Source organism: Schistosoma haematobium, chromosome 2, assembly GCF_000699445.3.
Source record: "Schistosoma haematobium chromosome 2, whole genome shotgun sequence".
NCBI lineage: Eukaryota > Metazoa > Platyhelminthes > Trematoda > Strigeidida > Schistosomatidae > Schistosoma > Schistosoma haematobium.
The window spans coordinates 31,356,403-31,382,378 of record NC_067197.1 but is presented as its reverse complement, the minus strand read 5'-3'; the positions used below and the strand labels follow the sequence as shown (position 1 = coordinate 31,382,378).

Sequence of the window (25,976 nt, the reverse complement as noted above, 5' to 3'; positions counted from 1 at the left end):
AAGTCAAAGTTAGGTAGCTAAGAGTTTACAGATGTCCTAAAATACTTATTTACCTCTTCTATTTAATGACGAAATGTTAGTTTAATATCCTCCGCTTGCAACTCCTATTGTGTAACACAAAACTTGACCATAACCTTAGTCTCTTCACAACGTTAAAGAAAGACAGGTTAGTAAAAGTCTAACAAATCGTCATGTCACTTCCTTATAAACCGTTGGGACGAAACTGGTTGTATTGTGACCTTCGATTTGTAAACAAAGACTAGGATTCTGAGGTGTTCTTTTACCTCTTGAAAAAACGAGGAAAATAAGCCAATAAGAAGTAATTTAAAAAACCCATTGTATCATTGAATAAAAATAACGAGAAATCAGCGAGGAAAATTACCTTTTCGATTAAATTATTCACTCAGACCGAACACTTTTTTATAATTGTATGGTACATACATGTCCAAACAAATGTTGAGAAGATTGCATCAAAGTGATTCAAGATTTGAATAGGAAATAAGCGAACAGTAATAGCTCGTAAAATGTGAGATAAATCAGCCCAAACAATGCAATAGGGAAAACGTTTTACAACCAAATACATAGCTATCGCTCTTATGAAGAATGTTCCTACGTTTGAATAAGTTACGATATCACCTTAAACCAGCGAACAAAACGAAATTCAGCAACATAACAACATGACAAGCAACACTATTCCCGTATCCCAGCCCTGCTAACTAGAGGGAGAAGACCAGATTCAACCGAGGGAAATGTATATTTCACAAGCAATCGGAAGCACAAACCAACAAGTACCTAACTCATAAGTATATATACAGCAAAAATATACCCTTGAAAGACGTCACGAAATAGCGTATAAAAAGAGGAGAGGAACAAACAAAATTTAGGGTCCTTCTAAGAGGAAAATACAAATTGGGAGTAAAAATGGGTGCTTTTCGTGCAAAAACGAGAAATTCAAATTTCCAAAATAAAAGTACGAAAGTAGGATGTTTATCAAGTGACTTATGAGTATCTAGCGTCACCCAAAAATGTAGAGGAAAACTACAGAATAACAATCACTGACTCATGTCTGTTTGTGTCTTAAGCCACTAAGCTACACCACATAAAGGATTCAACCGGGGAGTTATGGCGAACCATCAGTCCTACTTATCTCATGTCGGTCCTACATGAGTTCTTTGCATCTACGTGCAAAGTGTATGTGGGCTGATTAGGTGTAACCTCCATATCTTTAGTAGCGCTACAAAGTGAGACAATCCCATCCACACACCTTAGATCGAAAAGTCTCACCTGGTGACAGATCCACACAACTGCTACCTACTTAAATAAGAGCTATCTCCAGAATGACGTTCGAATTGGAGTAATGAGATTAAACAATCGTCTCCAAACTCATTGCTCCAGTGGGGCTTCTATTTTCTTACCCTAACTGAAGTTTTTTATGCAGAACCTTCAAGATTTTAACAAAATTCAAAAGCATAGCTTTCTCCAAAAGACAACAGGTAACAGTTCGGTTCAACAGATCGTAGACGACCTTGATATCAAGAAACAATGAATGTAATAAATGCAACGGCACTCTAGCACTTGACAGAGAGTGAAGGTACGAATAATACATTGATATACTAAAAGAGATCAAGCCTGTTGCTAGGGAGTTAACTTTTTATGGGTTTCGAGCAATCCACGAATTATGACGGAAATCAATAGTATAGACAAAATTAAAAACAAAGTGATCACGCGATAGCTGTTACAAAGGTGGCGAAGCCTCATCTTAAAGATGTGGATGATGATCACATCATTTCAGAACGTTGGGACACTTTCTCGCATCTTTTCAAACCCAGTTGTTTCTCTGACCAGAAGTTCTCCACCGACTTTAAAATGAGCTGTCGGCAGTTCATCTGGACCTAGCACCCTGTGGCACTTCCAAAGATGGGGTTCCCCGCCGACTTCTGTCTCGTTAGATGAATCCATTGTCGTGAGCCGTGGAGGACAGTGCAGTTTGATGGATGTTGCCGGAGAAGTAAACAGGCTGAAATGTTCCTCGAAGAACTGCGCCCATCATCTAAGTTGTCGTTTAATATTAATGATCGGCGCCCCATCAACTTCACACCGGACTTCTCAGTGCTAGTAGCTTGGATGAAATGAAACGGATGCTGGAAGTTGCAAGATGTAGCTGCTGCTTTCAACTCGTTAGCACGGTTTGACCGCCGTATTTCTGTCCTTAGGTTAACTTTGGATAACAAAAAGGGCTAGTGATTATATAAACACAATATAAACCATTAAGAGTCAAAGCATAGACATTATCATTTAACAAAGTAACCTCTCTAAACCTAATGTCTATTAACATTCCAAAAGATAGGTAACTTGAAATAAAAAACTGTCAAAGTATGTGCATTAATAAACACAGATTAGAATGTATCCCCTGATACTAGATAACCGTCAATTCCATTCATTACAAACAACGAATAACCATTGCAATGGCTAAATGTCAGGAAATTTTAACTAAGAAAAATTTGGTCTGTTCCTCAATGTGAGCGACCAGTGACCCTAATACCAGAAAACATTCGAAGCAGTGGGAATATGAAGTTTTTCGTTCAGAAAGTTAGACCTATCTACTAGGATTCATATCTCTAGAAATACATTCTCCTGTGTTAGAAATTTTAGTCATAATATGAGTTGGTCAACAGACTTCACCAAGTGAATTTTATTGTACACGCACTGAGATGCTTAGTCTATCGACAACTGATGAAGAGTTTATATAAGTACTGTTTCATTATTTTCGGGAACGCACAGACTATTTTGCACTTTACATAATGACAAAACAATCTCACACTAACTTACACAGAGTACATCGGTGCTCTGATTTACAAGCTGCTTTGAAGTCAACAGATGTGTCCCAAATATTATCCAACAAAAGTATTGTTATATCAGTTGTAAACTGCATTAATATACTTTAAAGTACGGTCACATAGAAAAAGGTTGAGTTAACTTTAACTTTATGCTGTTTCAATCTTATCAAGTGATACATTTAATAGGCTTGAATATGCGATGTCTCAAATACATAGTATGTAATTAATAAAAAGCTTTAACATTTGAACCCCACTGAGCAGACTATTACGATCTCAACAAAGATGACCAAAGAAGTAAATATTACAAAGCTGTGTGTTGACAAACTGCAGATAAAATCACTGGTATATTTTCCTATAGAAAAGTACTCTGAATATCTGTTTCTTAAAACAGAGGAGAAATCTAGTATATGGGAAAAAGTATTGTGCAGAAACTGTACTCAACTCATACATGAGCGTATGTTTATGTACTTGTAGATTTGATATGATCTTAGATACTATTCGCTTTTTCTGAAGATATATGTAATATACAAAATAGGACTGGTCGAAAATTTAAATATAGAGTTTGTATAAGTAAAATACAGAGGACATATCACTAGGTGAAGGGAAAGAAGCAAAATAGTTAGATAAGTTGAATTGTTCTACGGTAGGAATGTGGTTTGATTTAGTTGAATTGTCTAATGAATAAAAAGCTGGATATATATATGGACCACAGGATGTAGAATACATTTTCAAACTCCGTTGTTTATCTGTTGTGATCTGACTATTATTCCTAATTGATGGAGAATGTTTCATATAGAATTCTAATAAAATAGAGTTCAATGAAAACGATTGACAAGGTGTTTGAACAGGTGGTATATAATTTGTAGTATGATCACATGTCGTCGGATGATCGTTTGACAGACAAATGCAAGCAGTTTGTTCTTTTCCCACAAGACCAGAGTGAACTTGATCGTCGGGAAGGGAAGTAATAACTATATCAAATGGTTTGACAATCTTATCAACTACGTGGAACCAATACTTAACATTACCCAGTGTCCAAAATATAACGCCATCATTATGATTACCATAGTTACTGATGTCATCGTTACGTTGTAATGATAATTCTCCAAAACCATGAGAAGTAGGAGTGGGTAAATGACGTCGACCAGATAGACTGGGAGCAAGAATTTTCTTAATTGTCAGTTGATTCAAAGGATATAAAGCAGTTGAATCCTTGAACGGAGGTAGTAACTTAAAAAATAAGATTATAATTATTCAAAGATACCAGCGTACATAAAAACCGCATATAAAGAAATACAATACCATCAATTTGCTTAACTATAAAATCAATATATAAATTAATAATTATGACCTGGTGAAAGAAAACTCAAGTCATATTTACAACTATGAATATTAGGTTATTAAGATTTACAACAAAAACAAAAGACGAAAATACTATAATAATATCAAACGATAACCCTTTCAAAGTCAAACAAACTAGAGGTCAGTGACAGGTAGTAAACTTTAGTATTAATTTCACTTCATCACAGTTTAGAGACAGTTTACAATAAATAACATGAGAACAAAAATCATTGTTAATAATAATTCCAACCATGTAGAAAAACCGATTCTATAGTGGAATATGAAAACCTCAAATTTTGAGTGCAACATAACTAAACAGAAGACATCACAATAGCAAGCGATCTGTAGGAAAAAACTTTTATTCGATAAGCAATGTTTCATAATAAAATAAAATCAGCTGGAAGGTCAATAAAAGCAACCATTTGAATTAGACGGTTCTAGTTTAATTTTAATTTGACCTTAAATGTTATACAGAATTAAGTCTGATGACATTTATTTCTCCCAATGAATACGATAACTATGGACCACTGGGTCAATATAAAATGGTTGACATTGTCAACGCCGGACAAAACTTTTAATAAAAAACGATCTTACTCTGAAAGAATACTAAATTACTTGAAATAGAAGCTTAAAAGCGCTCTGCATGAAAACTGAAGAATGTTTGAGGAATTATTAAATCAAAGATATTATAACCGATTATTACTACTATTACACCATCCGGGTTAAAAATCAGCATCATTTAGAAGATAAAACATGATTTTTTGTTACATATATTGATAATCCCGATTTCTTGCTGTTGTATACATTTTGGTACGAATGCGAATCAGTTTACAATTGTGGCGTAGACCACAAAAGCATAATGTGTAACAACAATGATATAAAATACTATGTTTAACATCCATTCATGCATCTTTGGTTTTGTACAGGGGAAAAAGTTTTGGGTATTAATAGTTAAATTGATATACTGTTTAAAACGGAAACAGAAATGATATTAGTAAAGAAGACAATCCCAATATTCTTAAGCATCGAAGGCATAGACATCAAAATAACAATGATAGAACCTTTTAAAATGTTTGAAAATATAATCGTTAAGATGTCTAAATTCTTCAAAAAGGTATCAATTGACACATTATCTGACAGACAATACTTTGGAAATTACTCTTTTTTAAACATATTTTCTTATCTGAATAGAAACTATGGTTATAAGCGGGTTGATATTAATCGTGACAGAAAAAAAGGAAACATTTATATTAATTTATTTGAGCTGTGTTAATGAAACATTTGTCATATAACAGCAATAGGCAAGTATTTTTGCATAGAAAAAATTTGACTTTATACAAGTGAACTATCAAATTTTAAGCCGTATAGCTAGGTAAGAAAAAATCGCATCTAAAAGTGAGGTAAAGGATTTTATCTGAGCCAATAATTTTAAAATAAGTATGTCTAATTATTTTAAAGACTATGGTTGTTTTCAAGAGCTCAAAAATGGTAGATATACCATATTAGCTGACGAAAAGCAGAAAAAAGTTTTCGGTAGAGTTGTGTCCCCTGAACTGAGTAAAGCTTTCATCGTAACTCTAAATAACTTCACCAGTTGAAATTTCAGATGTTAATGAACTATTTCGATGTCTCCACGTACAACTAACATCTTTTTTTGTCGACCTTGAATCTGATTAGTTATCGTTAATACATGCCCTGCTATTCTCAGCAAACTCACTTTTATTTTCTTTCTTATCGACCTGGTTCTTGACCTAAGTGTTGCTGATTATTCCTCTAACTGGTTCTTAAAAATATATCACCGTCGATGTTTATTAATAACTGATTACTGACCCAAGCGTCAAGCTCCTAAAAATTCCTTGATCTTCTTTGTATTCTTTGTGTCCACGATTAAGGAGTTTTTCCAGTCGAATGTGTCTGCAGTTATTTCCATGTACCGAAACTTTGTAGTATATTACAGCAATACAGTGTTTGTATCGGGGTTAACAAGAAGAGAGTGGCCACTTAGATTCATATAATGCTTTTCAAAATTGGGGTAATTTAATTTTTAGATTATGTCAAACTTTATTGTTTTGGCATTTCATCTTTTGGTCTGGATAGGATTAACCAAAATATCGAAACTGATCAAATCTATTAACCAGTCAGAGAAATGATAAACAGCAATTAGGTCAAGAAACAGAGAATAACAGGACAAGTGTTAACAATAACCAGTCGAATTCAAGGTCTACAGAACAAGATGTTAGTATTATATAGAGAAATTCGAATAGCCCACTAATATCTGAAGTGCTGTTGTTATTTAGAAAAACGATGAAAGTTTCACGAATAAACTACTCAGTTCAGGAAACAGCTCCACAAATATCATTCTCCCAAGCTACAAATTTCACAATCATCTCACAGAAAAAATTATCCGTGGCTCTTAGAATAATCAAGTATTTAGTGAACTTTAATGATAAAAGATCAACAAATACCTAGAAAGACTGAACGGTGTTATCAGGTCATGTATAGATTATTAAAAGTCATTTCATACATTGTGGATACAACATAAGATGCAATTTTCAAAGAAATTATTATTTGAAGATCATTAGCAAACCATATCATTATTAACGGAAGAATCGATGCTCCATGATAGAATTGGGACTCATACTATACCACGTCACACTCACAGACCTTACTATTGATAGTCATACTGATTGACTACTGAGAAGTAACCAATATCATGTTATCTGGAGCCGATCGAGTGGTATCAATCAAGGTGCAGTGTGACGCACTAATGACCACTTGCATTTATTTGAAATATAAACCGTCTTGAAGTTTAACATCTAAGCATATTCAAAAAAATGCCCATCCTAACAATACATGTATACGGCATATTTGCGTCATGAAATCAATATTAAATTATAAAATTTGCCCTTCGTAATACCTGTAACTCAACGGATAGTACTCATAAATATGTATTAAGCTATCGGATCGGACAGCAATATTCAGCCACCAGGCATGATCTCGATTTTTATCTTTGTTCTGTACTATGTATATTCCTTCTTATTGCTTTACTTTTCAAAGATAAATTTTTTTAAACACAATTATAAACTTGTCACGAGACTGCACTGACTTACTAACTAATTCAAAATGATTGGAAGACCTAAATTACGATAATTAATGGAAAGATTTTACTTACTAACCAAGCAGAAGTTCGGATAATTAACTTTGAGCTGTATCTCTTGCGTAACGGCTAGTGATACTATTTGATTGCTCAAACAGGAATAAGTAGGGGAGGCGCACGACGAGACTTGGTGGCTGGAATTTAAATAGTGACAATGAATCATGTAGGCATGTAATAACACGCATTATTACAGGACCCTCTAGAGATTTCACTTCAAAACGAACGTCTAACATGCTTGTTATAACGAATTAATTCAATAATAGTGGAAAAAACATATGAGTAGAATGATACGTATAATTTGACTCTCAACGTTGGATTAAGTTAAGTATAATGTTTCGCTGCTAGATGCCAAAATGAGAAACGGATACTAAGTGTTTAGTTGGCTAAACAGTAACATGGATTTATTCTTAAATGAAGTAAGGCAGATGGTTTTCCAAATTTAACTAGGCGACCATTTAAGTGAGAAACGAAAACCAGTGTTTGGTAATTTTTCAACGAGTTAAAAAAATCAAAACTCTGAAAATAGTAATTGACCACCGAATCTTATTCCATAACGTATTGTCGTAACAGTGACAACATATACGACTAGAAACTAAGACACTAATACCGGACAAGAATGTAACCACTACTCAATGTTACCTAACTGCATGATGAATAGTTAAATCAAACTCTTGAACAGCTCCATAAACTGACTGACTTTATTCACCTGGTACATCACAATTACTACAATTTCAGGTTCTAGTGTTTAAGCTGGGTCAGACAAAATACAAAAAAACAGTAACTCAATATCCCAATAAGTGCTGTGTTCATTAGAAAAAACACCGCAAAAAAGCAGTAGTAAAATACATGTAGTTATATAACCAACCTGCGTGAGTTTTATGGCATTAATTTTACCGGAATCAGACAAATAGAAAGTAGCTCGAAAATTACGCCACCTAAATAAATGAAACACAGGAAAAGACTATTAGTGGATTTGTACAGTATTAACGTACGAAATGTATTCGAAATGGGAACTGGAGATAAACGAAAAATTAGTACAGAGACAATGTTTTTATTATAAAAATATAGATAAAGATCGATTGAAAAACAAAGATAAATAAGATAGAAGATTGGTTTTAGCCTAAAACTTTACTATCGACACATGTTTCGGGTCTTAGAGTGGTAACTTAGTGTTTAAGGTATTTAGTTTTCAAACATAGAAATCTCAGTTTTGAATTCAAGACCACCTACTTTGATATAGATGATTAACAGGTAGTACTAGACTTCAAATTAACAACGTGGGTCAAAGCTGAGTACATGAACCCGTTCTTGCCAAATGGGTTACGGCATCATCACCCTACCGTAAGAGAAGATGGACAAAGTGACTTAAAAATCATAGAGCTTACCATCCGTAATGACTGTTTATAAGCTAAGATAATGACAAAGCATTTAAAAACAGTGTATAACAAAATTCAGGTAGAAATAATTTGAAAGTTGTAAGCAGACATCCAAGTTGAAAAATGTGGATACAAAGCATACAGAGTTAAATTACCTATCCAAATTCAGCTAGTGTTATTATTTTACGGTCGACGTACATTTGAGGAAAAACACACTTGATGAACATCATTCGTTTGTGATGTCATTTTATCTAAATTATTTTGTGATTACTTTGATTGAGACCCATTAACCATGAATCCACCATTTTACCATTTAGAATATTAACAAAGAAAATAATTAAAAAACGTGTACTATTTATTAGGATACGTTGCGCTCAAATATTTCCAAACCTATCGCATTTCCGAACGGACAGTTCATATGAACGCATAAATTACTAAGCACTTCAGATAAACACTACTCCTTGTGTTGCATTTTAACTACGGATATCAACCAGAGAAAAAGCAGTTTACAGAATTTCGAACTGTTTAGTGTAATATTTTGAAAGGCTAACAAAAATATGTACTGTTTGGTTGAAACATGAGTAAAAATTAGCCTTATTTAATGTTATTTTTCATTATCAGCTAGAAAATCATTAAAAGCCGAGGAGCACTGCAAACAATTTTTTCAACTTAGTACCCCAGTAACCACGATACATCTAGACCATTACGTTTTATCCAGTGATTCGTATCTTCAACTCTAATACCAATGGTGGATAACTGCTACCATTATTGACATTGTTGAGATCTATCAGTTGTGACTTCTCATCTGAACCGCGAGAATAGATTTTGAAGCCAGGCGCCAATGAATTATCTGGTGCTCGTTGATCTCTAGTGATTTCTTAACAGATATTAATGAAAACATGAATAAAAGTATATTTAAGAAAATATCTACGTTTAACAGTTATAGATTAACTTACTGAGCTCGTTGTTCTAATCTTTCTAATAATTTATCTGAAGGTAAATGAGATTCTCTTTTGGATGGTGAAGGTAACAGAACGATTCGAAAACAAACTTCGACTTCCCACCTTTCTGTATCAGATAAAATACTAGTCAATTCTAGTCGACGACCATATGAACGCATAGAAAAATAGGCCCGACTAGCCACTACTAAAGTACGAATCCAGGACTCACCTCTAAGGTGAATAAGGAAAGAAAAAGGAGAAATTTTAAAAAATATTTCTTTGGAGGCGTATAAGTCTTTGGTATCTTATCTTGGCAGAAATAGAAATCACTACTAGTATCTCCGATAGTCATCCAAATAAATAAACCGCTAAGGTTAACAAAATCTATATTTCGATGTAAGCTTTATCACAATTAATTTTTTTGCTAGCATTACTGTGAGTCGTAATTCCGTCTGGCATTGATGACCAAAATAACTAAGCAGCGAGACTATGATTCGGACGATGATAAAGATCAGAAATATTATTCAACTTGTTGAGTGTCCCAGACAGAAGACACTGAATTTTCAATGTTCTGCTAAGTAAATGAAACAAGATAGTATTTTAGTAGACTAAAATCTGAACATTCATGTATCCCTACAACCAGAAAAATATAAACAAATTTAGGTTAAATATGAGATATATTTTAATTTTTATTTTAGCGTTACAAGCTACTGATATAGATATAAATAATCGATTTCCCCCAAATGCTTTGATGTGGAAGGATCGGCTTTTCTCCTGAATAAACTACATGCTTTGATCTGGGCATCCAGTAAGCACCCAGACCACAAACATTTGTTTAGATAGCTACGAAAAAATATTCTGCTCGTTAAACCTCACTAACTACTTAGATGATAATTGACGATACATTATTACATTTCACTATACGTCTTTCCCCTTTTATTTTCAATCTGTGTTTACTTTTATTTTTCTTCGACCTACTTGCCAGTTCGTTTCCGTTTTCAGTTCATGTCTATCGAAACAGTTTCAATTTGCTAAATGGTCACCAATAAAGTCTCTGATATAGCTTTTCTAAAGCCACGCGTGCACTTTGATGCAGATCGGGCAGCAGATAGGTTTGGCTATATTCGGAGTCTTGACATAGATGTATGCTGTATATGTGAAACTATATGCACAACTCTAAAGTGATACAAATTCGTTCCGTATCTGGCCATCCAAAAAGTTTATTCCTCGTGAGTTTATTCGGTAACCCCGTGGCATGAGCACCCACTTTCGTTGACATTTATGTCGCACTTAGCGTCATAGCAGATGAAGGGTTAACTGGTTACGCCTTCATTCGAAATATTTTATTTTATTTAAGATAAATACTGGTATAAGGAGATACCATTATAAATATGCGCCACATATAAGAGAATGATATTGTGAACAAGTATGAGGAGGGGGAGTATAATCAACATAAATAAGTGGATGAAAACCGAGTGGATGATAGTAGTTTAATAGAGGAGAAACTGTTATATCCCGACGAGAATAGTGAATGGACTAACACTATACACATATTATCATATAATGGTCAAGTAACTAAATTATGTATTTTCATATTCCCCTTATTATGAACTTTATTTTGACCTATAAACCATTATTATGCGATTTACTAGTTTATTAATTACAGTCTTGCATAATTACAGCCACTTTTGGGTAGATCTTATACAAATGTTATTTTCTATTTTATGGTACGATGTGGTCTGTTTGGTTGGTATATAAACCAAGTATGTTTGAAATCTATGATTCATATTGCAGAGGCTGAGATTTGTGTTCTGAACTCGAAAGGCAGGGCTAGACAAGAAGTACCGATACGGACTTTATACTACTCGTACGGGTTTATGTGTCATTGGCCCGGTCGATAAGTCACCGTTCTCTAATTGGAGGTATCATCACGTTATATATTAATAGGACACACGGCCACAAGTTATAACAGAAATAAATAGGTCAAAAAAATTCAACCAGAAAAACGTTTTCCAGTCAAAGTTCTCACTTTTATGAAGAGTGTTAAGGAAAACCATAGCATGACCGTCACTGACTTTTATTGTGAGTCGTGTCTTTTAACGTTCAAGCAACTGAGTTGAAGCATCCCAATATGATGAATATTAGTGAATAATCATTTACATACTGTTGGACTAGAAGGCTTAATTAAATCAAGAACTTGCCTGCACGGTGATGATTCGGAATAGCAGATGGAACTTAATACCGATCAAATAGCCTTTTTAATAAAGCGCTTTTGACAGATACATTGGGGTTAGTTGGGAACGTAAATACGCAGGGTAGGGATCAGGGCACAGAGAAGTCACAATGGCCAATGGGGACCAAATTTTCGTAGGTCGGATGACAGTGGCCGCCTTTTGCAGCTTGTGTGGATCACAACCAAATTTCAGCACAGTGTCAATATCTAACCAATCGTCCATCATATTAGTTTAATCGTAGTTTGGTCCGCAGTCAGCAGCATTAACGATAACTTCGTTTATGTCACCAACAACGACGTTGGCAGCTTTTTCATGCTATATAAATGTCATACCATGGAATTCGACATGGTGCGTTAATTTCCAACGCCGGGATTGCGTGGCGAAGGCAAAGGGGTTGTCAATTGATAACTTAGCTCTATGGTATCGAAGACAGGTGAAAAGAACTGGCATTTGGGGGCTCACCACAACTCCTTGAGTGAGATCCCAGAGATCGCGCAACTCAATAGGTTGAGACAACTGTAGGTGTAGTTCATAATAAAAGTCAGTGGCTATCCTACTGTCGTTTATCACACTTTCCACATAAGTGAAATGAAGTCTCTTGCTTAACAGGGATCTTTCTAGGGTGCATTTTGAGTAAACTGTAGTCCTCGTCATACCATATTTGTCTATTTATTGATTGACTGTATGACTCTTTTCTCCTTTGTTTTTTAAAAACACCATCATTTTACTTGTGTGACGCATTTTTGGGTCAGTAACATGTCAGAATTTATGTAAGATAGAATGCTAGTAATAACTAGAAAAATGACGATGAAATTCGTTTGAACACCTGTTAAGTGAACCCTCTTACAGTTTCGATGTCAAGATATCAAAATTTTCTTAATAATCTGATCATAGCGACAGATCGTTCTATGTGATGCCTATATGGATTGACTGTTTTCTTTAAAACCGTAATGATATTTGATAAGAAAACTCAAGGCTTCTCTGGAAGAACAATGAATGAAGACCGTTTGTAATTGAGTGAATGAATGACAGATATTGAGATTTGGGTTAGATACTAATGACAAGAACACTAGATAATTAAGCACAACTAGCTCACTTAAAGTATTTACGGACAACGACATCAGTCATCGGATTTTGATTGAAAGTGAAAATGTCATGATAAAGTTTTAGGAGATAAGAATGTTATGGATGCTGAGGAATAATGTGCCAATTATTAGCATGTTAAGTCTAATGATGTCCTTGAACGTTAAATGAACATTCCCTATTGGTCGTTATTTATTTCACTCGTTAAATATTATACAGATGTTGTTTTCTATTTTTATGGTACGATGTGGTCTGTTTGGTTAGTATATAAATAGAGTACGTCTGAAATTTAATGATTCATAACTCAGAGGCTGTGACTTGCGTTCTAGACTCAACTGGCTGGGCTAGACAGGGAAGCGGGACCAATCAGGGCACTAGGTCGTTCGCTACGTGTTTTCCGTGTCACTGAATCGATCGATAATATTCGCTGCGCACCTAACCTGCAGTCCACACGTTACAACAAAGAAAAGAACATTTTTAAGAATCGCAAATTAATTCATCGAGACGTCAAGTCAGCTGAAACAATGCAACTGAGGCATATGATTAAATCGTTTGTGGGGTAAATCGATTACTCTGGAGATTCCTTTTATCATGAACTTACATTTATAATGGGCATTAATAATCAGTTAAAAACAATATCGTAATGGCTGAATGAAGTCCTGTAGTTTTCATTTGAATGATGGCTTAAAGACTACAAAACTTTACTCTCAAATTGCTGATTCGCAGGTTTTTGACATGCTCCACCGACTTTGATTCGGGTTACCAGATAGTATTACTAATAGCCATACGAAAATTATTACTCAGTGTCGAGTGCACAAATTTTTACCTAGTTACCACTTTATATTCTTATATCGGTAATGAACTGGAAGAAAATGAGAAAGAAGCTATAACAAAGTATGGCAGTATTCACAGCATCTACACTACAGCTAACGATTTCGAACTATATAGCTCTGAGTCACCGACTACTCACTATGGGTGTCTTGTAGACTGTGATTACAAAATTTACCAGTTGTATACAGCCAACAATTTGAATCTATCTGCTGCTGGAAACCCTATTGACTTTCAAGGGTTTTGTTACATACAACAGATACTTTTGAGACATCGCTGATAAAAAACTATAGGTAACAAGCTAGGTATACTTCGTAACGTTTTCTACAAATAACGAATTGATACAATATATGCTTTCTCCAGGTATAGGAAAATGACTAGAAGAGAAGTTGTATACTTACCTCAATCTGCAGACGGAACCATTTCTTTTTTCATAATAAACAACAGTGTCAGAATCTAGCAAATTTTTCGGTAATTCATTAAAAAGGGTTTTTTCAAAGAACAGTGGTAGCTCATCTTCAATATCTTGATTAATTTTCAATAGCCGGTTCATTTTCGCCTCATTAGGTAATTTATTGAATGACTGATTATCTTGATCACTGAATAAAAGGATCAAATCTGCCAAAGTAGGATGAGTGATCTCTTTTTGTTTGTCTTTATTTTCAAATAAAGTTGGGCAAGTATGCTTATCTGGAGACTTAAAACTATGATATAAAATTCCAGAAGATAAACTAAGATATAAAGGATATCTTAGTTTTTGCAGTAAGTTTAATTCTTTCGGTACATTTTGTGACTTGCACCGGAAAGGAACTAACAAACGAAACATAGTCTGACTAGCTTCTGTAACAAAAGAGAAAATCATTCGGACGAATAAAATACATAAATAATGGGTGGCCTGAATTTACATCGACATAAATTAAACAAGTCCAGTCGATTCGCTACCTATATGATACGTGAAGAAACAGAAAAATAAATACAGGACCTAGAACGAAAATGTTGGTCTACTCAGAGCTTAAAATTTAAAGACGGTTGAATATAATATTTCATGAAAACTGAGTTACAAACTTCGAACTCACATGAATTACTCATTTGGATAGTCTGACAACCTTTAGGACTATGTTGTTTAAAAACAAATATAAAAGTGTGTCCTTATATACTTACATATTACACCCCTATCCATCTGAAATCTTTGTCTTTTATCCAATCAACATAGTTCCTTGAAATAAAAAAGCGTTCAGATAACTAAAAATACAACCACGTTAGTACGTATGGAGTCGATACTAAGCTTGCAAGTAACAAACTGTTCTGACATCAAACATTCTAAAGAATAACTTCTCAAGTAGTCTTCTAGGTACCTAATCCTCATTTACTGTAGTTCTGAAGGGAGAAACTAACAAACAGCAGTTCATTAAATCGTCATATAGTAAATAAATACAATGATTAATAATTGTCCTAGAGATAAGGTCAACTGATATCTAAAATAGAATAAGCTCAATTAATGGTGAATTCTGAAAAACTTGAGTAAACTACAGAATCAACTTGAAAAGCACACAAACCCAAAGTAGAAATATGTACATAAGTCTATGGCTTCATGTGGTGTGAATAGTGAACTTGGTTTTATGCAAAAGTTTAGACTAGAACGGACTGAAATACACAAGCTAAAACACTTCCTCGCAAGTAAAGAGCCAAACATTCTTTTATATACGTACGAATGCACATCTTACAAATACCTAGCACCGAAAGCTGATGTATTTTGGCGAATGTGGTGACCGTTCGGGTAATTATTGAGAGCCATACACAAAGATACATCACTAATCAAGCCAACTAGAAATAAAACAATACAATTCTATACCTTTTAATAATATTAACATCATTATTTTAATCTTATACAATTATATGTACATTTTATGAACAGTTCTGTTCTTCATCCAGATGATATTCTACTGATTACATCATATCCACAAATCTAAAACATTCGAATCCAAGATTGTACTTCACTAATAAGAGATTTGAATAAAGTTTCTCTCAGCTTGTTTATTACCTAGTTACACCCAAGTGGATATATAGACAGGTCATGAAATATATAAGTATACAACTTTACAATTAATACTAAGACGTGAATTAAACAGAAAAGAAAAAAATAAAAGTAATACCACCTATGTGGTGGAGAATCAAAAGAAAAAGGAATGAAACACAAAATGAACTCATTATAATCACTTAGTAAACCTAGTTCTCGCTTGACTCTAGAATAATCAGTTTTGCCTTGAAAGTCGCTTATTCTACGGAATCATACTGTTTCCTCAAAATAGCATCTATTTGAGAATGGACTGAAGGCATGTGAATAGGGAGGGAAAGACTTAAACCATGAAGCAAACTGTTATGTTGTATTTGAATTAAACATAACACCCATACCAGGCATATTTAAAAAACACGTAGATGTGGAACAGAAAATACTAATATTAACCAAACATGAAGATTAAAATTGGTATATTGACAGTACCACACAAACAAACTGATACTTCAAAATCCAGTAATACTTGACCGAATTCTAGCCACTTTATTCTGCATAAAACAGTCACACTTCAGGAGTGACATACTTTGGATAACTATCCGTTTTAAGATAATTTGAAGAATTTACTACATATGTTTTGTGATTGCTGTACCTGCGGAATTCCATTCCTCAATCAATGACACGATATACTTCATGATATAAAGTCGACTTGAATATTTATGACCTTTCTTATTTGATCATTCTTAAATAATCGGTACTTATTTAAAAACATAATAAACTTTGATTTACCACACATACTTTGCTGCAGCGTAAGCAACAATTACAGCGCCTTCCGAAACACAATACCTTTATGGAAAATAGTATAGATCGGCTTTGACTCTTTGTGTCCGCTTCTTAATATTACGGTAAGGTTCTTACCTCTACAACAGCAGGTTTACAACTGATCTAAACACTATATTTTTTCAATAATTTTTCTTGACTTTGAATTCTAATAATGTATTCGTTGATCTTTTTACCAGGTTGTGCTGGCAAATAAATCCCTAAAGTAAAAAGTCCCATAATTCTTCGACATTGGTTCTGGACTCGTTGGTTTGAACAGAAACACCTGACTAGAGACTCTCACTCACGCATTCGCATCAGATCACGAGCGCGTACTGTGTGCTACACGTCCCATCTAACCACTATCTGGCTTAAATCAAACGCTTCTCAATATATCAGCAAGTTATTCATCATCGGCTTTTGATTTGTCTAGGTTAATAGTCTTCGATTATAGAGATGTTACGGACAAAAGTGCTGTCAAACCCTGAATATCTGTGGCATATTTAGTGGTGAGTCCGACGTAACATTGTACATCAATCGATGAACTGTGAGCCTGTTCATCGTTATAACGCTACTTATTACATTTTATTCTCCCACATATCAATATCATTCTCATATTCTCAGATTTTTTCATCCGAATACTTGTAGATTTTATCCTCATTATGACGAAACATTCACTCAAACTGATAAAGACTAAAACGCTTACGCCCTTCAACTTTCAACTCGTACTATTCTCACCTGATAATATCGAAGTCTGATTCTGCTACGCAAAAGATGGCTTCCACAAGCACGGAGTGGTGGACTCACGTTCTCAATCCATTGCAGTGGAGAGGCAATTATTCACGATTTTAACAGGAAAATTACACCTAGTATGTTTAGTAGTGATGTTTCTGAACCTTATGGTACCTTGAAAGAAGCCATACTTAGGCGAAAAGACCTGACTGATCGGCAAAGGTTAAACCAGACCCTCTATAACACTGAACTGAAACATGGCTCAGCGACGAAAATGTTGCTACGTGTTCGGGAGGTCAGTCGTAGACTGACATTTGATGGGGGCCATTTTAGACAAGAGTACTAAAGTATCTGTTTATAAAACTCCACTTCCTAGTTGTAGGTTATACTCAGTCACAGCTAAACGTATAATTGATGTGTACTTCAGATAGACACTCTCCAAGTCCACCAAACTTTGCAAAACGCGACAAAAATTACCATGCGTAACCAGACTTGTTGCAAACCACTTTATGACTGCAGGACCATATGTGTTCTAGAAAGCACGCCGACTAAATCTTTAAAGGCTGAAGTTGGCTAAAAGTGAATTCGAGTGCATGATAGACTTTAAATTTGTTCGGCCGTCAAACAGCCTATAGGCATTTCCTCCGCACACAATATCTAAAACAGACGGTAACAATTGACGGCCAAATGGTGATCATCGGCGACTGAATATGAAAATCACTCACTACCGTCACTCTCTGCCACACATCCACTGCCTGACAGCTATCTTGGAAGGTACAACTGTTTGCTCGAAAATCGATCTTAGTGAAGTATGTTACCGAATTCCTGTGGCTGCATACCACACTTTCAAGACCTCTGTCATCTAACCCTTCAACATTTACAAAGTTTTTCGCATACCTTTCGGTTCAAGAAATGCTGCACAAAATTTTCAGTGATCCGTTAACGACGAATTCAGGGGTTTCAACTTCGTGCGTGCCTACGTTGATGTGTGCATAACAACTTGAATTGATTGGTTAGAAATTAACTGCAAACATCTTAGTAGTGTAAAAACATTGTAGCTCAAGTATTCATTCACCTCCGCATTTTCTATTGGCATCGTATTTGGTATTATTTTGTATTGAAGGTTGAAGATTTTTCTGTGTTAAAAAACAAACTTGAGCTTTAACCGTCATGTTCCACAACCAAAAAAGACCTACTCACTACTTGTCCGTTTCTTCTATCGATAAAACGATGAGTACTCGCCAGCACAAACTATGTTTTACAGCATGTCCTGACAGAGAATCTCGTCTACAGCATCTCGACTTTGTTATCAAGTTGGCAATCACGAATGACTATCTGGAATTTACCAAACTCACGATTGATACTCAAGGTATTCTTCCTCTGAGAACTAAGGTGACGGCCATTCTGGAATACTCAGAACTGATCACAGTCAAGTAATTAAAGACGATCAACGGCCTGGTAAATTTTCGTCAATGGTTCATACCGGATAGCACTTCTCTAACGAAGCCCTTAACAAACCAAGTTCATGGAAATGAGAAAATCATCAATTAGAATGACAACGCAATAAAAGCAGTGCGACGGTTAAGAAAGTAATCACCAGAGCATCTGCTCTCGCTTTCCAGGACATCGTACACATCTACAAGTAACTCTGTAAACGCATCCGACTCGACAGTCGAAGGGGTTTCAAACAGTGGATAAACAACGCCAGATAACCTTCGGAATTCTTTACGAAACGGTTGCAAGACATTGAATCGAAGTATACAATTTTTGTCAGAGAACTCTCAGCTATGTATCACACTGCACAGCAGTCTCAATACAATTAAAGGGCGAGAATTCACTATTTTTACCGACGATAAACCTATCATTTTCTCTATTAGCTTGTCTTTAGACAAGCACTCCCTTGGAGACCTTTGACAACTAGACTACATTTCGTAGTTTGCTTCAGATATGCAAATTACTCTTAGTGCAAACAATTTAGGGACAGACGCTTTATCTCGGATAACGACATAAAACAGATTCTGAAGGATCAAAATTCCCAAACATGATGAGACTAAAAAGTAGACAATGATCTTCAGCAGGATTTGCATTCTGCAGCTCGGAAACTACCAATCAAACATACGAACGAGTGAGGAAACTTTAATTTGTGACACACCTACAGTTAGTGATCATCCAATCGTGCCGAAACAATATCGACGCAACGTCTTCAATACATTGTACGAAATATCTGACAGAAAGTGTTTGAACTACCATCCCGCTCATAACAATGATTTTTACTGCCTAATATGATTGAAGACGTGAGAGAGTAGCATACTCCTGTGTAATTTTCGGAAATCTCGAGTGTTTAGGCACAACGAATGTCCATTAGGTTCTTTTGCAACCCATCACGCTCGTTTCGATCATTCTTTGGCAGTACTCCTATGAGATCCAAGTGGATACTTTTACCTCCCAAAGTGCGTGAACCGTTTCATATGATAGGGAGAAGAAATACCTATCAAGGATAGTACTGCTGGAACAAACGTCCTCAATTTCGTCAAGTGACTAGCACTACTACACAGACCGTAGGCGCCAGTTTGAATTTGGACTTTTCCGTTGTTTTGCTACACTAATAAGAACCATATGATTCTGAACAACCGCCTACCACCCACCAAATAATGGTTTGATAGAACGATCTCACGACAGTCAAAAACTTCACTCTAAGCTACAAATGTACATTGTAGTCTGAGGCTCTTACACTCATGTTACTTCATATTTGCAATGCAATGAAAGCTGACGCTGGTTGCAACAAAGTACAACTCATTTACAGAATGACTCTTCGACTTCCAGACGAATTTGTTGATCCTTCATCATCTCCGCTAAATTTGGATCCACAATTCTACATAGGCGTTCTTACAAACACTATGCATTCAGTTAAACGTGTTTCTACTCGACCACAGTCAACTGACGTTCCGTCAAATTCGACTTACGATTGAGAGCATACGTTCTGGCAAACCACTGCTCATTACAACGATCACTCGAAACGCAATACGAGAGAGACACTTCAAAGTTTGTCACTTCAAACATCGTGATTATGTCATAGACTAGAATGGAACTAACGACAACATCAACACTGACAGTCTTAAAACCTTTTACTTAGAAGGAAACACCGATTATGTCGACTTTCCATCTGAATAATTGAACGACACCAGCCTCAAAACCGTGACCCCATCCCTGGTAACCAATGACCATGACATAACTTGTCTGGTATCTGATAACTGGCCATAAACAACGCGCACCGGATGAACTACACGGTCCCGAGAACACTTAAACGATTATTGCATGTGGGACATCGCTTAAATTTATATTTTATCTTATTTTTATAGGTACATGGAACGTCTGGACAATGTGGGGAACCGACAAGATCAGTCAAATAGCAACGGAAATGAGGAGATACAACTTGGTAGTACTGGGAATCAGCGAAACCCACTGGAACCAAGCTGGAGAGAAAAGGCTAAATACGGGAGAGATGCTGCTGAACTCCAGTCATGAAGAGGAAAATGCTCCACACACTCAGGGATTTGCTCTTATGCTGTCCAAAATAGCACGAAATGCACGGATCCAGAATCATCAAAGCATCATTCAAAACAAAGAAGGAGGGGATCTTAATGAATATTATCCAATGTTATGCACCCACCAATGATAGCAACGACGAAATTAAAGATCAGTTCTACGAGCGGCTGCAGTCAATCATTGAGAAATGCCCAAGAAAGGACCTAACTATTCTGATGGGAGATCTAAATGCCAAAGTCGGAATAGACAACACTGGGTATGAAGATATTATGGGATGACATGGACTGCGAGAGAGGAACGAAAATGGAGAAAGATTTGCAAATTTGTGTGCATTCAACAAATTGGTCATAGGAGGCACAATATTTCCACACAAGCGTATACACAAGGCTACATGGATCTCACCGGACCACACTACAGAGAACCAAATAGATCATATTTGCATCAACAAAAAATTCCGAAGGACAATGGAAGATGTGAGAACCAGGAGAGGTGCTGACGTAGCTTCAGATCACCACCTAGTTGTAGCCAATTTGAAACTGAAGCTAAAAAAGAACTGGACAAGTGGACAAACAGCAATACAAAGGTTCAATACAGCCTTCCTTCGAGATACTGATAAACTCAATGAATTCAAGATAGCTCTCAACAACAGGTTTCAAGCCTTACAAGATCTACTGAAAAAGAGAAGAAACTACTATGGAGGACAACTGGAAAGGCATCAACGAAGCATTAACTTCAACGTGTCAAGAGGTTCTCGGTCTAAAGTAATACCATCATAAGGAATGGATCTCTACAGAAACACTGGACAAGATCAAAGAAAGGAAGAACAAGAAGGCAGCAATAAACAACAGCCGAACACGAGCAGAGAAAGTCCAAGCACAAGCTGAATACAAAGAAGCAAACAAACAAGTGAAGAGGAGCATTAGAGCCGACAAGAAGAAATACGTGGAAGAACTAGCAACGACGGCAGAAAAAGCTGCTAGAGAAGGAAATATGAAGCAGCTTCACGATACAACGAAGAAACTAGCAGGGAAATACAGTAAACCAGAGAGGCCGGTCAAAGACAAAGAAGGCAGGAAAATCACCGAAATTCAACAACAGCGTAACAGATGGGTAGAATACTTCGAGGAACTCCTGAATAGGCCGGCTCCAATGAATCCACCGAACATCGAAGCAGCACACATAGATCTTCCTATAGATGTCAATCCACCAACTACGGAAGAAATTAGAATGGCCGTCAGACAAATCAAGAACGGGAAAGCAGCAGGACCCGACAACATACCAGCTGAAGCACTGAAATCAGACATCGAAGCAACCACAAGCATGCTTTATCTTCTATTCAAAAAGATTTGGGAGGAGGAACAAGTGCCAATGGACTGGAAAGAAGAACACCTCGTCAAGATTCCAAAGAAAGGAGATCTGAGCAAATGTGAAAACTACAGAGGCATTACACTACTGTCAATACCAGGGAAAGTCTTCAACAGATTGTTGCTGAATCGGATGAAGGTTGCAGTAGACGCCCAACTTCGAGATCAACAAGCTGGATTCCGTAAGGATCGGTCGTGCACAGACCAAATTGTAACACTACGGATCATCGTCGAACAATCAGTTGAGTGGAACTCATCACTATACATCAACTTCATTGATTATGAAAAGGCATTCGACAGTGTAGATAGGAGGACATTATGGAAACTTCTTCGACACTACGGAGTTCCTGAGAAGATTGTCAATATTATCTGGAACTCATACGACGGACTACAATGCAAAGTAGTGTATGGAGGACAGCTGACAGATGCATTCCAAGTAAGGACCGGAGTCAGACAAGGCTGTTTACTCTCTCCCTTCCTCTTTCTTCTGGTGGTCGACTGGATTATGAAGACCTCAACACCTGAAGGAAAACACGGAATACAATGGACAGCTCAGAACCAATTAGACGATTTGGACTTCGCAGATGACCTAGCCCTCCTATCACGTACACACGAACAGATGCAGATGAAGACAGCCAGTGTAGCAGCAGTCTCTGCATCAGTAGGCCTCAGCATACACAAAGGGAAAACTAAGGTCCTCAAATTCAAAGCGGAGAACAGCAATCCAATCACACTTGATGGCGAAACTCTGGAAGATGTAGAATCCTTCACATACCTGGGAAGCATCATAGATGAACAAGGAGGATCAGATGCAGACGTAAAGGCGAGGATCGGCAAAGCAAGGGTCGCATTCCTACAATTGAAGAACATATGGAACTCAAAACAACTTTCAACCAATATCAAAGTGAGAATCTTCAATACGAACGTCAAGATGGTTCTACTGTATGGAGCTGAAACTTGGAGAACTACAACAACCACAATCAAGAAAGTACAAGTATTTATAAATAGCTGTCTACGCAAGATACTCAACATCCATTGGCCGGATACCATCAGCAATAGCCTTCTGTGGGAGAGAACAAACCAACTTCCAGCTGAAGAAGAAATTAGGAAAAGACGATGGAAATGGATAGGACATACATTACGCAAATCGTCAAACTGCATCACAAGGCAAGCCCTAACTTGGAATCCTGAAGGGAAGCGAAAAAGAGGAAGGCCAAAGAACACATTGCGTCGGATAATACAAGCAGATATGAAAACGATGAATTACAACTGGACGGAGCTAGAAAGGATTGCCCAAGACAGGGTTGGATGGAGAATGCTGGTGAGCAGCCTATGCTCCTTCACGAGGAGTAACAGGCGTAAGTAAGTAAGTAAGTAATATTATTTGGTTGTACTCTCGGCTTTTTTAATACTAATGTGTCAAAGCAATTGTTTTTTCTCCGGTATTCTTTTCTGTAACTCCGCCTGTAGCTCTTCTAGAGTTAATGCCGGTCCAAAACCGGGTAAAGGAGGAGGGTTGGGCATGGAGTTAGCGACCCTAGCCCGTAGAAAACTAACTCGCTAAAAAATGGTTCAAACCATTTAAACTCTGTCCTGGGAGTTAGAAGGTTTTTATTTAGAAGAAATATGATGCCTCATGATGAAAGCCGAGCTCCTTCGGAAGCCACGAGGCCAGTGCCTCTTCTAACAACCAGAACAACAATTTTTATAGGTACATGGAACGTCTGGACAATGTGGGGAACCGACAAGATCAGTCAAATAGCAACGGAAATGAGGAGATACAACTTGGTAGTACTGGGAATCAGCGAAACCCACTGGAACCAAGCTGGAGAGAAAAGGCTAAATACGGGAGAGATGCTGCTGAACTCCAGTCATGAAGAGGAAAATGCTCCACACACTCAGGGATTTGCTCTTATGCTGTCCAAAATAGCACGAAATGCACTTGTAGGATGAAAACATCGCGGATCCCGAATCACCAAAACATCATTGAAAACAAATAATCAAACTGCAGCAGGAAGGAAGCCCGAACTTGGAATTCTGACGGGAGGCGGAAAAGAGGAAATTCAAATAACACATTGCGTATGGAAATAGAAACAAACTTGAAAAAGATGAATAACAACTGGAAAGAGCTGGAAACGATTGCCCTGGACAGGGCTGTATGGCGAAGTCTGGTCAGCGGCCTATGCTCTTTCACGAGGAGTAATAGGCGTAAGTAAAATGTTATTTTCTGAGTGTGTTGTATTGCAACACGTGGCCGCTAATATTAGAAAAAGATGATCATATGCCGCTGAAGATATCGACCTATCAAACGAGTGTTTACCAACGGTAAGCTAGTTGTATTTATACTTGTGGCTGGCCACGCTTTAGGGACACCACTACATTGTTACGTGTGAAGTGAGCTGTAGGGTCAGATAAAGGCATAAAATAAATAGTTCTGTATTTCTCCAACGTTGAAGCTGAACGCATTGGTCTTGATGGAAACACCCTAGGTGAAGGCTGTCCATTACGCATCCACACAAATTCACCGTTCTATGCATACCTTGCAAATACTAGTAAGCTCATATCAAACGTTTGTAGGTATATGAACAACTTTCCAAATATATCTTTATTTCCGACTTCTGATTTGACTTGGTCTGACATCTTTGTCTGGAAGAAAAAAGCGACTTATCATTACTAAAGTAATCTCTTAGTATCCCGACAATCATAATTAGAATACCTCTTAACTCGTAGAAAAGTCAAACTTCTCAGGTCTCTTGTCTCATGGCAAGCGAGACACATCTGGGTTGTTGTCTCTTCAATTAGTTTGTAGATAATTGCACGAAATTCAAATTAAGGCGTGACATGTGCAGTTCTGCGTCGTGTTTTTGTAGAGAATAAGGCTTTGGTCGAAAGTACTAAAGCCTAACCCCAACAATTATAATAAGCAAACAATTAATTCTGAAGATTATTACTGTTTTAACGTGGTTTACAATGCAGTACTATTTACAGTCTCTTTTCATACAACTATTCTTAAGCCCAATAAACAATAAGTCTAGAAATGGGGCTGTGAATGTCTATTTTAATTAAGTTCAGTTTGTTAAAGTGTATGTATTCCTAATTGATAATTTGTCGTGAGCTATAAATAGCACAATATAGTCAAACTCTATCTGACGTAGATGCTCAGTCGATCGCGAAGGGTATGTACAGTTGCATCAACATAGTATCACTATCAAGGATAAAATAATTGCTTTGAAAATTTATTCGTTTACTGGTACAGTCAATTAGGATTTGTAGGAAGTGTGGTGCGAATGCATCATTGAAGTTGGGAAATTTTGACTCTTGGTGCATTATTTCTGAATCTTAAGGATGAAAATAAATAATTGGTAGATGTGGAAGTGATCGTCAATTAACCCCCACAGAGATTGCTTGCATTGTTTTTAGAACTAAAGTAAATGTACAATCTTCTTTCGGGAGACTATAGAAGGTTTATTGACTGTTTCCTGGAAAATTTTGGAAAAACCTATATGTGGCCACACCCATGTTCCATCTTAAATGTATTTACTATTAGATGTAGTTTAGTATTAAAACGTAAATCAGTCTATTCGCGTGGAGAGATTATATCACCTCAATTCCCCTTCGAAACACAGAAAATATGGAATTTACATGGGGAAAAATTAAGGCACATTCGCTAATTCGAGTGAATTTGCTATCGGTCTTCCTTAATCACA

General features: G+C 36.4%; 2 protein-coding genes across 3 annotated transcripts; one reads left to right on the top strand and one right to left on the bottom strand.

The window, feature by feature from the left end:
• Positions 1-735: 735 nt before the first annotated feature.
• Positions 736-16,655, bottom strand: MS3_00006718 (uncharacterized protein; the record flags this gene model as incomplete). Of its 2 annotated transcripts, XM_051214938.1 has the most annotated exons (5): positions 736-4,067; positions 8,201-8,270; positions 9,668-9,883; positions 14,199-14,637; positions 16,298-16,655. In XM_051214938.1, the coding sequence occupies 4 exons, from the start codon at positions 14,621-14,623 to the stop codon at positions 3,387-3,389; spliced, it is 1,392 nt and encodes a 463-aa protein (XP_051068123.1). In that variant the 3' UTR covers positions 736-3,386. The 2 variants fall into 2 exon arrangements, with proteins under 2 accessions (XP_051068123.1, XP_012794107.1); XM_012938653.3 differs by lacking the exon at positions 16,298-16,655 and having other exon boundaries at positions 14,199-14,659.
• A 4,304-nt stretch (positions 16,656-20,959) lies between these two features.
• MS3_00006717 (uncharacterized protein) lies at positions 20,960-22,087 on the top strand. The gene has a single exon (XM_012938657.3). It carries the CDS (start codon positions 21,370-21,372, stop codon positions 21,679-21,681), a length of 312 nt encoding a protein of 103 aa, XP_012794111.3. The 5' UTR covers positions 20,960-21,369; the 3' UTR covers positions 21,682-22,087.
• Positions 22,088-25,976: the final 3,889 nt, after the last annotated feature.

Bases quoted from the DNA above. Each gene is read 5' to 3' on its own strand.
- MS3_00006717 (XM_012938657.3), top strand. From the start codon at position 21,370: ATGGAAGATGTGAGAACCAGGAGAGGTGCTGACGTAGCTTCAGATCAC.